At 40.2% G+C, this 13,773-nt stretch overlaps 1 protein-coding gene across 3 annotated transcripts in view; it reads left to right on the forward strand.

Annotated features, from left to right (window-relative positions):
- Positions 1-2,253: 2,253 nt before the first annotated feature.
- foxk2b (forkhead box K2b) overlaps positions 2,254-13,773 on the forward strand; it is a 115,774-nt gene continuing 104,254 nt past the window's right edge. For 2 of the 3 annotated variants that reach the window (XR_010021275.1, XM_063074265.1), the window contains exon 1: positions 2,257-3,023. Coding sequence is in view for 2 of the 3 variants with exons in the window: in XM_063074265.1 (XP_062930335.1) it covers positions 2,512-3,023 (512 nt within the window). In the remaining variant the exon portion in view is untranslated. Of the gene's footprint in view, positions 3,024-13,773 lie in introns of all 3 variants that reach the window. The other variant, XM_063074266.1, reaches the window with a different exon arrangement.

Here is a 13,773-nt window from a genome sequence, read left to right on the forward strand (position 1 = left end):
TTAGTATATATGGGAGACTGGTCATCCAACATGAGGGCCTATGGGATCCAGAGCAATTTAGCAAGCGGGATCCAACATTGAATAGGTGATTACAGGCAAAGAGTTGTTCATGTAATCGGAAGTCTGTGATCAGTGCTAGAACTTCTGTACATTAACAATTTGGATGTGAACTTAGGAAATATAACCATTAGGTTTGCACATAACATAAAGACTGGTGATGTGAGGGAAATAGTTTTTTGGGGTGACTTTTTGGCGATATACAAAATTATAAGAGGCATAGGATGTTTAATGAGAAAATGTTCTGCTTAGCATAGGTATATATGAACAGAGGCATAAGTTTAAGGACAGGGGTAGGGAGATTCAGAGTTTTTTTTTCATCTGGAAGGTGGCTGAAATCTGGAATGAACTTCCTGAGGGGTGGTGGAGGCAGGTTCTATTTAAGTGAGTGTCTTAAATGTCATACTATAGAATTACTGGGAACTGGAGTCAGTATTGGTAAGTGAAGTAATAGATTGTCAGCAGAGCCAAGGTAGCCGAAACTGCTCTCTGACATGCCTCATTTCACTTGTAATACAGTATTACAATCTAATGCCGAAGCCATTGTATAAAGATCTAAAGTTCAGTTTATAAGTACTGTTGGAATGGTCAGGAAGGTCACACAAGCATGTTTGTTTAATTACATAATTCGAGAAAACCCCGCGCATGTGCGAAAGCAGCAAATAAAGAAATCTGCAAAATGAGTCTATCCCCAAGATTTATGTAGTTGATTTATTGGAGAAATTGATATATTCTGATTCATGTTTTTGTTACTTATGGGCATGTCTATTCCAAAGCTTCTCTATTATCTATCCCATCTTCAATAGGGTAAGCAACTGTGGAGCTATTGATGGAATTAAGAAATGCAGCAGTCAATTTCCACACAGCATCCCTCACAACTTTTAAAAAATTTCACATATAATCATAAAAATATACACAAGTAAAACAAAATTGTATATGGCTTCGTTTACATTTAGAGTTGTTTTGTGTACACATACGTAGTGAGTGCCTGTTCTATATATTCATAGGATCATCGCTTTAATACATTGCATGATATTTCTGTGGCTTCCTTAAGCAATGTATCTTTCAAGTGTTTAAGGGGCTGTACAACTAGCCACCACAACTAACCGTGCGATGCTATCTCATCTCTTTCTTAGCATTACAGGCAGATTCAGATTATTGTCATATACACCAGCACGCAATGAAATTCCTTGTTTCGGTGAATCTCGCAGAATAAACAGTATAAAAGTTAATAATAAATACAGCGTCGGATGCAAAATAACAGAATGATACAACGCGTCTCATTTCAAGAGACACCTCGGGCAATGTAGCACCTTTGCAATATTGCATTTAATGTGTCAACCGATGTAGCCTATATCAGAACGGCTTTGTTTTGCTGCCGGTTTCGTAAAGCTTCACAGAGCAAGTATCAGCGGGGCGACGGGTGCGGCGAGCCCATTGGCTGCAGAGTGTAGCGAGTGCCGCCTCCCTGGGACGCCCCTCCCTCGCTGTTACTCAGTGTTTACAAACACTCCCCGCCTTGGTCACCGGGCCAGACAGCGTCGCTGACATCACCGCTTCCACCGAGCACATGTCTGAGGGTGCAAACTGAGGCGGCAAATGATGCCCGAAACGCAGAGCCGCGCACCCCTGCAAGCCAACTCAACTCTCGCCACACGCTGCGACCCGAGCCCGGGCCTGGGCTGAGTCCGGCCCGCCGACTCCCGGTTTTCTTTGGTATTTTTAAAATTTCGGACGCCCTCCATTAGTAAAACCAAAGGCTGCAGCTGGCCGTAAAACCCGGACCAGTGGAACTCCATTCCACATATCAAAAGGCAAGGAAAACCATGACACTTGACCTCTGTGCATTGGTGTGTGCCTCCTGCACAGTTACATGTGCAATTCTATTATCCTGCCACACATTTAACTCTGAGTGCTGTAAAATTATGTGAAAATGTCTAATTCGAGTCAAGTATGGACATTAGGTTGGGAATTATTCTGGATGATTTAATTACAGTTTTATTTCATTAGTCTCTTTACTCAACAATAGGGTATTTTATCTATTGGATGGGAAATTGTTTTGGGAACGTGGCTATTATGCACGTTATTAGAACGAAGGTGGAGTTCTGTCCTTGGAGACCATGCCGTGTTTTATCGCCTCCTTCTCCTTTGCCCAACTCTCCGCAGCCCCGGCCCTCTACTACAATCTAACTTGATGGAGCTTAAAGACCCGCCTCTGTCCTCGTCATTGATTGGCAAGGAGGGCGATCACCCTTTGCATCAGTACACTTGTTCCGGGGGCTGATTGGCCGAGCGCTGTTGTCGCTCAACCGTAGGTCTGACGTTCTTTCCGGCATCAAGTTTGCCTGCTGTCGTTTCACTCCCCCCTTCGGCTGCCGCCGCTGCTGCTGTTGTGGAAGAAAAAAAATCCCGTTAATTTTTTAAAAAAACAGATTAAATATAATCATTTTAAGAATGGCCGCGGCAACTGCCTCCACAGCGGGTCTAAGCGATTCGGCATCTGGCGCCGTCAATAACGGCAGCAGCAGCAGCACAGACTGCGGGGCTCGGGCCCTACTGGCCCTCAAGTCGGCTCCTTGCAGCCCGTCCCGGGTTCAGGTTCACTGGGACCCCGAGGAGGACTTGAGTAGCGCCTGCGACGGCTCGAATTCCTCGCCATCGGGTGGCGGGGCGGCCTCTGGACACCGGCACCAGCCCGGGCCCGAGGTGCTGGCCCGGTTGGAGGGCCGCGACTTTGAGTTTCTGATGAAGAAGAGGAGCGTGACCATCGGCCGCAACTCGAGCCAGGGCCAGGTGGACGTCAACATGGGCCACTCCAGCTTCATCTCCCGCAGGCACTTGGAGATCTTTCGGGGCGGAGAGGCAGCCGCCGCCGGCTTTTTCCTGAAGTGTTTGGGCAAGAACGGGGTATTCGTGGACGGTGTCTTCCAGCGGCGAGGAGCGCCGCCGCTGCAGCTGCCCCGGGTGTGAGTATGAAGGCTGGGGTCGAGGAGCTGGGCTGGGTTATTTTTTGGGGGGGTCAGGAATGAAGGGGATTTGCGACGTGGAGCTGGGAACTGTCTTGAGGACCATCCCCTGTAGGCCACGGCCGCAGAGAGCAATCGATAACACATCAGCATTAACCTTGATTTACCACCCTTAAATCGGCCATGTTCATGCAGTGACAAGATTTTAATGCACGTGTGGTTACAGGGACCGTTTGGAGATCGTATACTCGAATCAGAAATATAAATAAAGGTTTTTTGATTAAATTTATAGATGCTGATTATAGTATGTAGTATTTTCTGTTTAATCATGTATATAACTACACGTGTGAGCTATGGAATTCAAACACGTGTTGTGGTTTGTGGAAATCCCGTATGTATATATTGACTCTCAAATATTGATTTAAAGGTGTAGTTTTGCAATTTTTTTCTGGTGAAGTGTTGGGTATTTAACCTTGCGAGGTCATTAACCTAAGTTACCATGTTCATGGGACATGAAAGTGGACTGGGTGTGTTCGTGTTTTCTGACAGACTTCATAGTTAAAGTTGGATACGTTTTGCGAAGTTCTGAAAAATAATTTTGATCGTTGTTACGTGTATGCGATTTTTTTTTCTTTAAGCACCTGCATTATTGCAGGTGCTATTTCTCAGTAAACCATAATCATCACCCCCATGCAGATGGGTTCACTGTTGCAAGGCCGTATAAAAGCATAAAATCAACATTTATCGAACAAAAATGACCATCGGGAAATATTTTTAATTGGTGTCCATAGTGGGCATACAGCCGTTTAATTTAAAAATCAAAATGCATAGTTGAAATTCCAAACAAGCCCGGCAGTATCTGAAAAGTTAACTACTTTTCCGTAGGAAATTTTTCAAGACCAGTTCATAATACAGTATACAATAATACAAGAAAACATAAACTTGTATTGATTTGTACTTAATAAGTTTTACTTAAAATAATTTCGTTAGTGTTTGTTGATACATTGTATGATTTTTTTTAACCTTGTTTCATTTTTTCAAATTCAGTCTGGATCCAACTTGAGCTAGAAAAGTGGGAGGATTTTGTGTTAGTTTTTGAATGAGGGTCCAGGAATATTCAAACTCATCATCTTTGTGCAGGTTGAATAAAGAGTCCTGTCAGTCTAAACAAAATTGTATTAGGATGCAAGCAGCTTAAGGCCTCTTGAAGGGCTGAGCATTGTATCTTTCCACGTTTGATTGTCTCAAGCGTTTGATTGCTGTCAAAATACGTGGAATATCCACTTCATCTATTTGTGGAATGAAATTAGTTAGAACTTTATTTTCAAGTTTTAAAATTTAAAGTTCTAGCAGTTTGCCCACCTCCTAGAGGCACTCTCACTTGTAGATCTAAGTCTTTAGTAATGTTCTACTCTTGATGTTAATTTCAGGATGAAGCTGCTTCAAAGAATTTGGTACAAAATGACTTAAAGTGTTTGAAAAATAGTTTTCATTAGCCAAATGTGTACTTAATAGAATCTTTTGTTTTCTGCAAGTCCAATAGGCTAACTCTTTTAAAAACATCTTAATCTTCTTTATTAAATTATGCTTCCTTCTCCCAGCTGTTTGTATCCTATGGTCTGGAAGCCTCTGAATATATTGAAGATCAGTTTTTTGTTGAACTGATAACTATTTGGATGAGTGATTTCCTCAACAGGTTATGATTGTATGAGGAATTTTTCACACTCTTGCTTTGTTCCCCTGAATGGCGATGGAAATATTTTCTATTTCTTTATTTTTGGGAGGTTGCTAGACATAGAGGTATTGGCAAGGGCATGGGGAAGAAAGAGAAATGACAGATATACAAATGTCTGTATGATTTCATGGAGAAACTGGTCTTTTTTTGTCTGCCCATGGGGAGGGGGTGGGTGGAAGAAAACAGATCTTGGTTTGATTCTTTACACTGTAATATAATTGTTGAGATATATTTTTGTAAATTAATTGCTCTGCTTTAGCCTTTGATCAAATTTACACCAGTCATGCAAAAGAACTAAGTGAGGATTTAGCACCCGATGAATCACTGTAACTGTTGCTGGATTAGTCTTCCTTTAAAAAGAAAGCTCTATATCCATAAGTGGATGTTATTGTTTCCTTGGATTTGTATTACTGTAAACTGTTTGCCAAATTGAAGCCATATGTGATCTAGCAAGCATTTGTATTACTTTGCAGTGGATGTTCTCAGTATGGTTGATGTCATTATAACAGCCTTTTGATGTTTTCAGTTGAAAGAATAGACATGTAGCAAAGGTTTGTGTAATATAACTGTAACCTGTTAGTACATAACATATTCCATTAGCTGCCAATTATGCATACTGTTGATGAAAAAACTTGTTTTATGAAATAACTATTTTGTTTGGTCCTAGCATACTGTCCTATTTATATGATTTGCCAATGAAGAGAGGCACACAGTGTGCTTTATTCTGAGCCTGTTCCACGCTGTATCTTTAAATAAGTAAATGGGCTCTCTTCCCATATTAAGTAGAGCAAATTCTTTGATAAGTTTTTATTACATCAGTCACTTTAATATGGCACTGTCTGGGAAATGGGGTCATGTAACAACTGACTGGAACATGTAACAGTAATAAGCCCAGCCCACCCACATTCAAACTGATGGTTTGGCATAAGTAACGTGAGTTTTGTATATGGTATATATATTCTGTGAGTGCATAGACTTTGCCTCTGCTTTCTCATTCTTCGTCATAAGCTTATAACTGCACAAAAGTTAGAGAGAAAGATTGACATGTTCATAATCCTGCTCTTGTTCAAAGTAACTTTCCTTTCAGCCTGATTAAATATGTCATAGTAATACGCATAATAGTAGTGGTACACAAGTTATGCCTTTACCGGCTTAAAAACCATTTTGTATTCAGGACGTTTTGGGGGCTGTCAAATTTTCATTTAAAATGTGTGCCAGATTCTGTAGCAGTAAAACTTAGAGTTCGTCCTACATGAAGAACATAAAACTGAAATAGTTGTAATCAACTGAATCACCAAATGGATAATCTAATACAGTATATTCAAGGGCCCTATGTTTAAGAAGCTGATCTTCAGCCAATTTAATGCATTGCAAGTGATGTTAAGAAGCAGAAATGTGTACAGAATGCGGTGCTGAAGGACTAAAATATTTTTGCATGCATTGTTCCACTACATCTGAGAAATTGGTATCTGTCTGCAAGAAGCAGGACAAATCCAGGCCTGTTGAGGGATTCTGTCAATGGTGCTTTTAAGCATTGAACTATTTATTAGTGCATGATTTTTGGATATTAGCCAGAACCCTAGACTCAGGCTTCATAATGGCCTTGGGCTAATTGTGGATAACAGTTGAATTGCAGAGGCGCAATGAATGAGGGCTCATGAAATTGAGGTATTTTTGGTAAAGAAAGATAGAAATGATTATTTGTATTATGTAATCTTAGCACTCTAATGAGGCCCTCCGTTGATTGGGGGCGACCATGGATGACCTAACCGTCCATGTGCTACGCAAAGTGATATGCAAGCCAGAGCAGTACTATATAGAGAGCAAGCTGTTGCCCATGCAGCAGTCTCCCCCTCTCCACACAGCTGATGAATCCAAAAGAATGGCAGAGACTGATGTAATTTGGCACCAGTAGCGTCACAGGATTTAACAGACAGTGTTGAACTCAACATTGGACTGCCTTTGGGACTCCAGTTTCAGATTTTTCTTCAGGGTTTACTCCCGAAGCCTTCCACATAAGTGGATGTAGCCTCAAGGCAGCGAAGGTTTGAGATCAGTATTTTCCTTTTCCTAGATGCACTGCCAACCTTGGCTGACAAGCCCCATCTTTGGGGTGCCAGTAACCCCTTCTGACAGTAAAAGCAAGTTTCTATCAGGCTTATTAGTTAAGCCGCACATGAAAGCCAGGAGCTGGACTAGGTTGTTAGAGGCTCTTTAGATGTATGCCATTGGGAGCATTTAATAGGTAGTGGGAGCTTATCCCCACTTACTCGCCGGGCTATGACAACCTTGAGGAACTAGTGCTGTAATAATGCTACTAGAATTATGCAGAGGGGTGTTTTGAGACAGCTTTTTAGTTGGATCATTCTTCCACCTGAAGATCAGAATTGAGTGATTTCAACTCCTCTTGTAATGGAATAGTTGATGCCGGTCCATGGAGTTGGTGGGGGGAGGGTGGGATGGATGATCTCCAAACCTAGGGTGTTTCTGTCAGGAAAGAGATTACAACATGCCAAAGAATGCTGTTGTCCAGCAAGAGATTCCAACCACTTTGTTATTCATCAGATTCTGATCATGCACATTGTGGTGATGGTCATTTGTCAGAAACATCAGACCAGCAGCAAAGGTGTTGGTTACAGGCAGATTCAGAAGTACTTTTTTGGTGAGTTAAGAGGCCATTTCATTGCCATTGGATTCATCTGCCTGCACCTTTTCTGTAGATGTGTAGGTTACATGTGAAGTATTGAGTCCTTGTTTTTTCTGAAAACATTTGACCCATTCCTAGTTAAAGTCTCATCTATTGGAAAGGTAGATGGAGACCTGATTTATCCAAATGCAACTTTTATTAATATATTTTAGGCATGAGTTGGTATTGTCATCAGTACTTAATTGTGAAATTAGAACCAATTTGCAACCTTTGTAGGTAACTTGCAACATGACTACATCATGCGAAAAGTAGTGATGTATGCTGACTTATTGAAGTGGCTGCATGCCCCTGCCCCTCTGGAACATAGTCTTTCCGTGCAGAAAATCATTTACTGATACTTACTCTGAAATACTTCCCAGCAACCAGTCAGCTCTTGTCAGGATCAAGGGATCAGTAAAGTTCTAATTGCAACTGTTAATGGGCGCAAGGTATAATAGAAATTTCATAAAACAATCATGTCCTGGTTTAATTTTTTTTTAACTTAAGATTTTTCTTTGACTAAAGGCAGCAGCATTTTAATGCCTCAAGCTGCTTAAGGTCCTTTTTCAAATCATCTGTAGTTTTGCAGTTTTATTGCTAGAGAAACAAGTAAAGTTCAAAATAAATTTATTATCAAAGTATATCTGTCTTCATATGCAACCCTGATATTAATTTTCTTGCGGACATACTCAATAAATTATATTAGAATCAATGAAAGACTGCAGCAACTTCGGTACTCAACCAATGTGCAAAAGACAATAAACTGTGCAATTACAAAAAAATAAATAAATAAGCAATAAATGTTGAGAACATGAGATGAAGAGTCCTTGAAAGCTAGCCCATAGATTGTGGGAGCATTTCAGTGATGGGGCAAGTGAAGTTATCCCATTTGGTTCAAGAGCCTGATGGCTGAGGAGTAATAATTGTTCGTGAAGCTGGTGATGTGAGTCTTGAGGCTCCTGTATCACCTTCCTGATGGCAGCAGTGAGAAAAGAGAATGACCTGGGTGGAGGGGGTCCCTGATGATGGATGCTGCTTTCCTGTGATAAAAGTTTAGTACTCTGGAAAGTATGGACATTGAATTTGATGAAATAAGTGATATGCCCCCACCCCCCCATGTGCATTGGTTAGGCATTCAGTGGAACTGATAGTTTCTAGTAACTCAGCAAAAAAAGGTATTTTTGGGAACCATAAACCAACACATTCTGCATAGAGAAAGCAGGGTTCATTTGATGCATTGTTGCACTGGTACTGGATGTACATCAAGATGAACCACACTACCATTCCATTTGCTGCACCAAAGCAAAGCTAATGTTGACCATTTCCAGTTGGAATCTCACCTTTTGCCATTATTTTAAATCTATAAAATAGGAAAGATTATTTTTGGCTTTCAGTTAAAGGAGTAATAGTCCCATGAAGTACGGTAAAATGTCTTTTAAAAGCTCTATGTAAGTGCAAGTTGTAATACGTAGAAAATTAATAAGGAATTGTAAAGTCCACAGTGCTAATGTTACATTTTCTTTTTGCTCCACAGGTTCCATCTGGCCTATTCTTGTAATTTTTAGTGTTGATATTCTGAGTTGCAACCTGATTTCTGCAAATAGGATTTATCAATGTTAACATTCAGTTATGTAGAATAGGAAGGTGCTATTCAGCTCACTTGGTTATTTGAACTTTTCCCGACTACTCCTTTGCTCATTGACATGTTAGAAGTTGTACTCCTGCATTTTTGTGAATTCATATAGTGATTTGCAAATTCAAGCACTTTTATACAATGACTACCTTGGAGTTCAAACTAGTTTCCAAATAGTTATGCAATGTTTTACTGTTTCTTTCCTGCTTATCTATGAAGCATATCATTTTCTTGTTTTCTCTTTCTCTTCCTTTTTTTGTTTCTGAATGAAAAGTTTTCTATGCTTAAAATACAATTTATGAAATCGTTCTCCCTCACTGATAATACTTCAGACACTCAGTTCCCTGACACACTTGCTTTAGATAATAGTAGCATTCTTGGATTATTCAATGACTATCTTTGTGGGATTGTGTTTTTGAGCTTTGTTGGTCTGAAGATTTTTTTTGGAGGGTTTTCTTGTAAATGACTCACCAGTTCTTTTGCATAAGCATGATGAGATGAATGAAATTTTAACAGGAATGAGTTTAACTGAGGCCCGATGGTATGCATTTAAGCCTATAAATTCAATTCCACACTACTGACTTGGATTTTTGATTTTTTTCGTGATTTCCAATGTAAAAAAGAGTTTTGGTGACCAACTTAATTCATCAGTTTGCATTATTGGTTTGAAGTATTGCTTGTGCATTAATGATAAGTTTAAAAGCAATGTATTCCACATGGGCTATATTGGCACAGTATGAGATTTTCTTTTCCTTTTTGTCCAACAGGACGGAATAGTTAATAGTCAAAGGAAAAGAGTAGAATATGGAAATTGGCAAAATTACTTGAGGTTCTCTAAAAATTGATTATGATGGGATGTGCAGTTTGATTGTGTTTGCATTAAGAATATCACAGAATTCACTTTGTACACTTTCATATTTGAGAGTAGATCAGAAGGAACAGAAGTTATAAGGCAGGTTAATCACTTAAAGGATGATTCAATAAAACCAGACACACTGAAAAGGAAGTTAAATTACTGGTGTTCTGAGGACTGCTAACATGAGTGACTTACAAACGTATAAAATACAGGTGTCCCCTGCTTTTCGAACGTTCGCTTTACGAAACCTCACTGTTACAAAAGACCTACATTAGTACCCTGTTTTCGCTTTCAGAAGGTGTTTTCACTGTTATGAAAAAAATACAGCGCGCGATAAAAAATTCAGCACGCAATAAAAAGCAGTGCGTGCCCCGAGCAGCTGTTCCCCGGATTCGGAACGGCATTCTCACCAGCATTGCTTAAACACGAGCCTGTGAGCAGTCGTTTGCAAGATAAGTTCTATGGTGTCGGAAAAGCCTGAAGGAGCTCGTAAAGGTGTTACACGTAGTGTAAAACTAGACATAATTAAGCGTTTCGACTGTGATGAACGAAGCAAGCACAAAGTGAGTTTGGCTTGTGGAAGCTGACGAAGATGATGTTGAAGAGGTTTTGGCATCCCTGACCAAGAACTGATAGATGAAGATCTGATGCAATTGGAAGAGGAAAGGATAACAATGGAAACCGTAAGAGTAATGATAAAGTACGACTTTAATTTTGAAAGGGTACGTAGGTTTAGGGGATATTTGCAACATTATTTGAGTCCTTACAAAGAACTGTATGATAGAAAATTGCGCGAGGCTCAGCAGTCAAGCAAGCCTTCCACATCAGCCACAGCAGACGACGAACCTCGATCTTCGACATCGAGGCGGGCAGTCATAGGAGAAGATGAGCTGCCTGCCCTGATCGACGATGAGATGACACCCCAGTGTCCCAACACCCAGGCCGCGGACAGATACTGTACCGATTCGTGGAGAATGCAGCAGTAGCCAGGAGGCACACAGCACATCTTTAAGAAAAAAGCCAAAATAAACATGCTAATTATTAGGTGTCGCCCCACACGTAATTGTCAGCCCAGATCAAAGGCGATGCAGTCAGCAATTGGCACTGATCTGGGCTGACAATTATGTGTCGAGCAGCACGTAATTGATTAGCATGTTTATTTTGGCTTTTTTCTTAAAGATGTGCTGGGTGCGTCCCAGCTACCGCTGGACCCCTGTGTGCTTCGCGGCAATGTATCAGTTGGTGACCCAGAGGGTGGGGCCACTGCACCACCCAGCCTGCGACGACTCAGTCTAACACACCATCATCCGTGTGCTCTGCGCTGTCCCAATCCCGGTAAGTGATACTACACTGTACATACATTATTTCTACTTTATATCGGCTGTGTATTTTTACGTGTTATTTGGTATGATTTGGCAGCTTCATAGTTTAAAGATTACTGGAGAGCGCTGCGCCCTGTTTTTGCCAACAGCGCTTGCGCGAGATTTTCGCTACGGAAAACAGTTCAGTAATGATTGTGGAAAAGTATTTCTACTTTATATAGGCTGTGTATTTATCATATCATTTCTGCTTTTACTATATGTTACTGTTATTTTAGATTTTATGTGTTATTTGTCATGATTTGGTAGGTTATTTTTGGGTCTGCGAACACTCACAAAATTTTCCCATATAAATAAATGGTAATTTCTTCTTCGCTGTACGACATTCAACTTACAAACCGTTTCATAGGAACGCTCTACCTTTGGATGGCGGGGGAACCTGTACCTCCATTAGGATTTTATTATGCTCTAGGCATTTAAAACTGTCTCATTCCCATAAGATCATTAAGCTTGCATGTACATTTTAAATATAAATTCCTTTCATTATTATACTAACATTGTTCTGATATTTAGATGATCTTTTGTCCTTATGATATCAGCTTGGTCATTTCTGTTTCTCTGTCCTCTCCACTATGCATGCCCCAGTTTATCTGTTTTCTTCATAGCATTCCCACTAAAGTGAAAAGAACTTAATTTCCCTCTGGCCCACTAAGGTAGTTAAAATTGAAACAGTTTTCCTGCTCTCAGAACAACTGTGCTTTTCAGAAATCCCCTTTATACCACACTCTGTGATAATTGTTACACTATTTCTAGCTTTCCATTTTCCAATTCTTGTATCTGTTACTTGCTTCTGTATACACTTTGTTCAATCAGGACCAAACCTAAGTAAGAATTACAGTGATATGCAAAAGTTTGGGCACCCCAATCAAAATTTCTGTTACTGTGAATAGCTAAGTGAGTAAAAGATGACCTGATTTCCAAAAGGCATAAACTTAAAGATTACACATTTCTTTAATATTTTAAGCAAGATTACTTTTTTATTTCCATCTTTTACAGTTTCAAAATAACTAAAAAAAAAGGGCCCGAAGCAAAAGTTTAGGCACCCTGCATGGTCAGTACTTAGTAACACTCCCTTTGGCAAGTATCACAGCTTGTAAACTCTTTCTGTAGCCAGCTAAGAGTCTTTCAATTCTTGTTTGGGGGATTTTCGCCCATTATTCCTTGCAAAAGGCTTCTAGTTTTGTGAGATTCTTGGGCCGTCTTGTATGCACTGCTCTTTTGAGGTCTATCCACAGATTCTGGATGTTGCTTAGGTCAGGGGACTGTGAGGGCCATGGCAAAACCTTCAGCTTGCGCCTCTTGAGGTAGGCCAGTGTGGATTTTGAGGTGTGTTTAGGATCATTATCCTGTTGTAGAAGCCATCCTCTTTTCATCTTCAGCTTTTTTACAGACGGTGTGATGTTGCTTCCAGAATTTGCTGGTATTTATGATCAATCCACCCCCGTACTTAACAGTTGGAGAGGTGTTCTTTTCATGAAATTCTGCACCCTTTTTTCTCCAAACATACATTTGCTCATTGTGGCTAAAAAGTTCTATTTTAACGTCATCAGTCCATAGGACTTGTTTCCAAATACATCAGGCTTGTTTAGATGTTCCTTTGCAAACTTCTGACAGTGAATTTTGTGGTGAGGATGCAGGAAAGATTTTCTTCTGATGACTCTTCCATGAAGGTCATATTTGTGCAGCTGTCGCTGCACAGTAGAACAGTGCACCACCACTCCAGAGTCTGCTAAATCTTCCTGAAGGACTTTTGCAGTCAAACAAAGGTTTTGATTTGCCTTTCTAGCAATCCTACCAGCAGTTCTCTCGGAAAGTTTTCTTGGTCTTCCAGACCTCAGCTTGACCTTCACTGTTCCTGTTAACTGCCATTTCTTAATTACTTTACGAACTGAGAAAACGGCTACCTGAAAACACTTTGCTATCTTTTTATAGCCTTCTCCTGCTTTGTGGGCATCATTTATTTTAACTTTCAGAGTTCTAGTCAGCTGCTTAGAGGAGCCCATGGCTGCTGATTGTTGGGACAAGGTTTGAGGAATCAGGGTATTTATAAAGATTTTAAATTTGCATCTCCTGCCTTTCCTAACAATGAGTGTGAACAAGCCATAGCCCAAACAAGGTCTGAGACCTTGGTAAAAGTTATCTGAGAGCTCAAATCTCTTGGGGTGCCCAAACTTTTGCATGGTGCTCCTTTCTTTTTTTTCCACTCTAAAATTGTACAAAACAAAAATAATACGCTAATCTTGCTTAAAATGTTGAAAAGAATGTTTCATCTTTAACTTTGACTTTTGGAGATCAGTTCATCTTCTACTCACTTAACTATTCACAGTAACAGAAATTTTGACCGGGGTGCCCAAACTTTTGCATGCCACTGTACATGTATTATCATCACTGAATCCTCATCTATTAATGTGTAATCATCTTAATTTTGCTACTAATCCATTGCAGAGTAACCTGATGCATT

This window comes from Mobula hypostoma, chromosome 22 (assembly GCF_963921235.1).
Source record: "Mobula hypostoma chromosome 22, sMobHyp1.1, whole genome shotgun sequence".
Taxonomy (NCBI): domain Eukaryota; kingdom Metazoa; phylum Chordata; class Chondrichthyes; order Myliobatiformes; family Myliobatidae; genus Mobula; species Mobula hypostoma.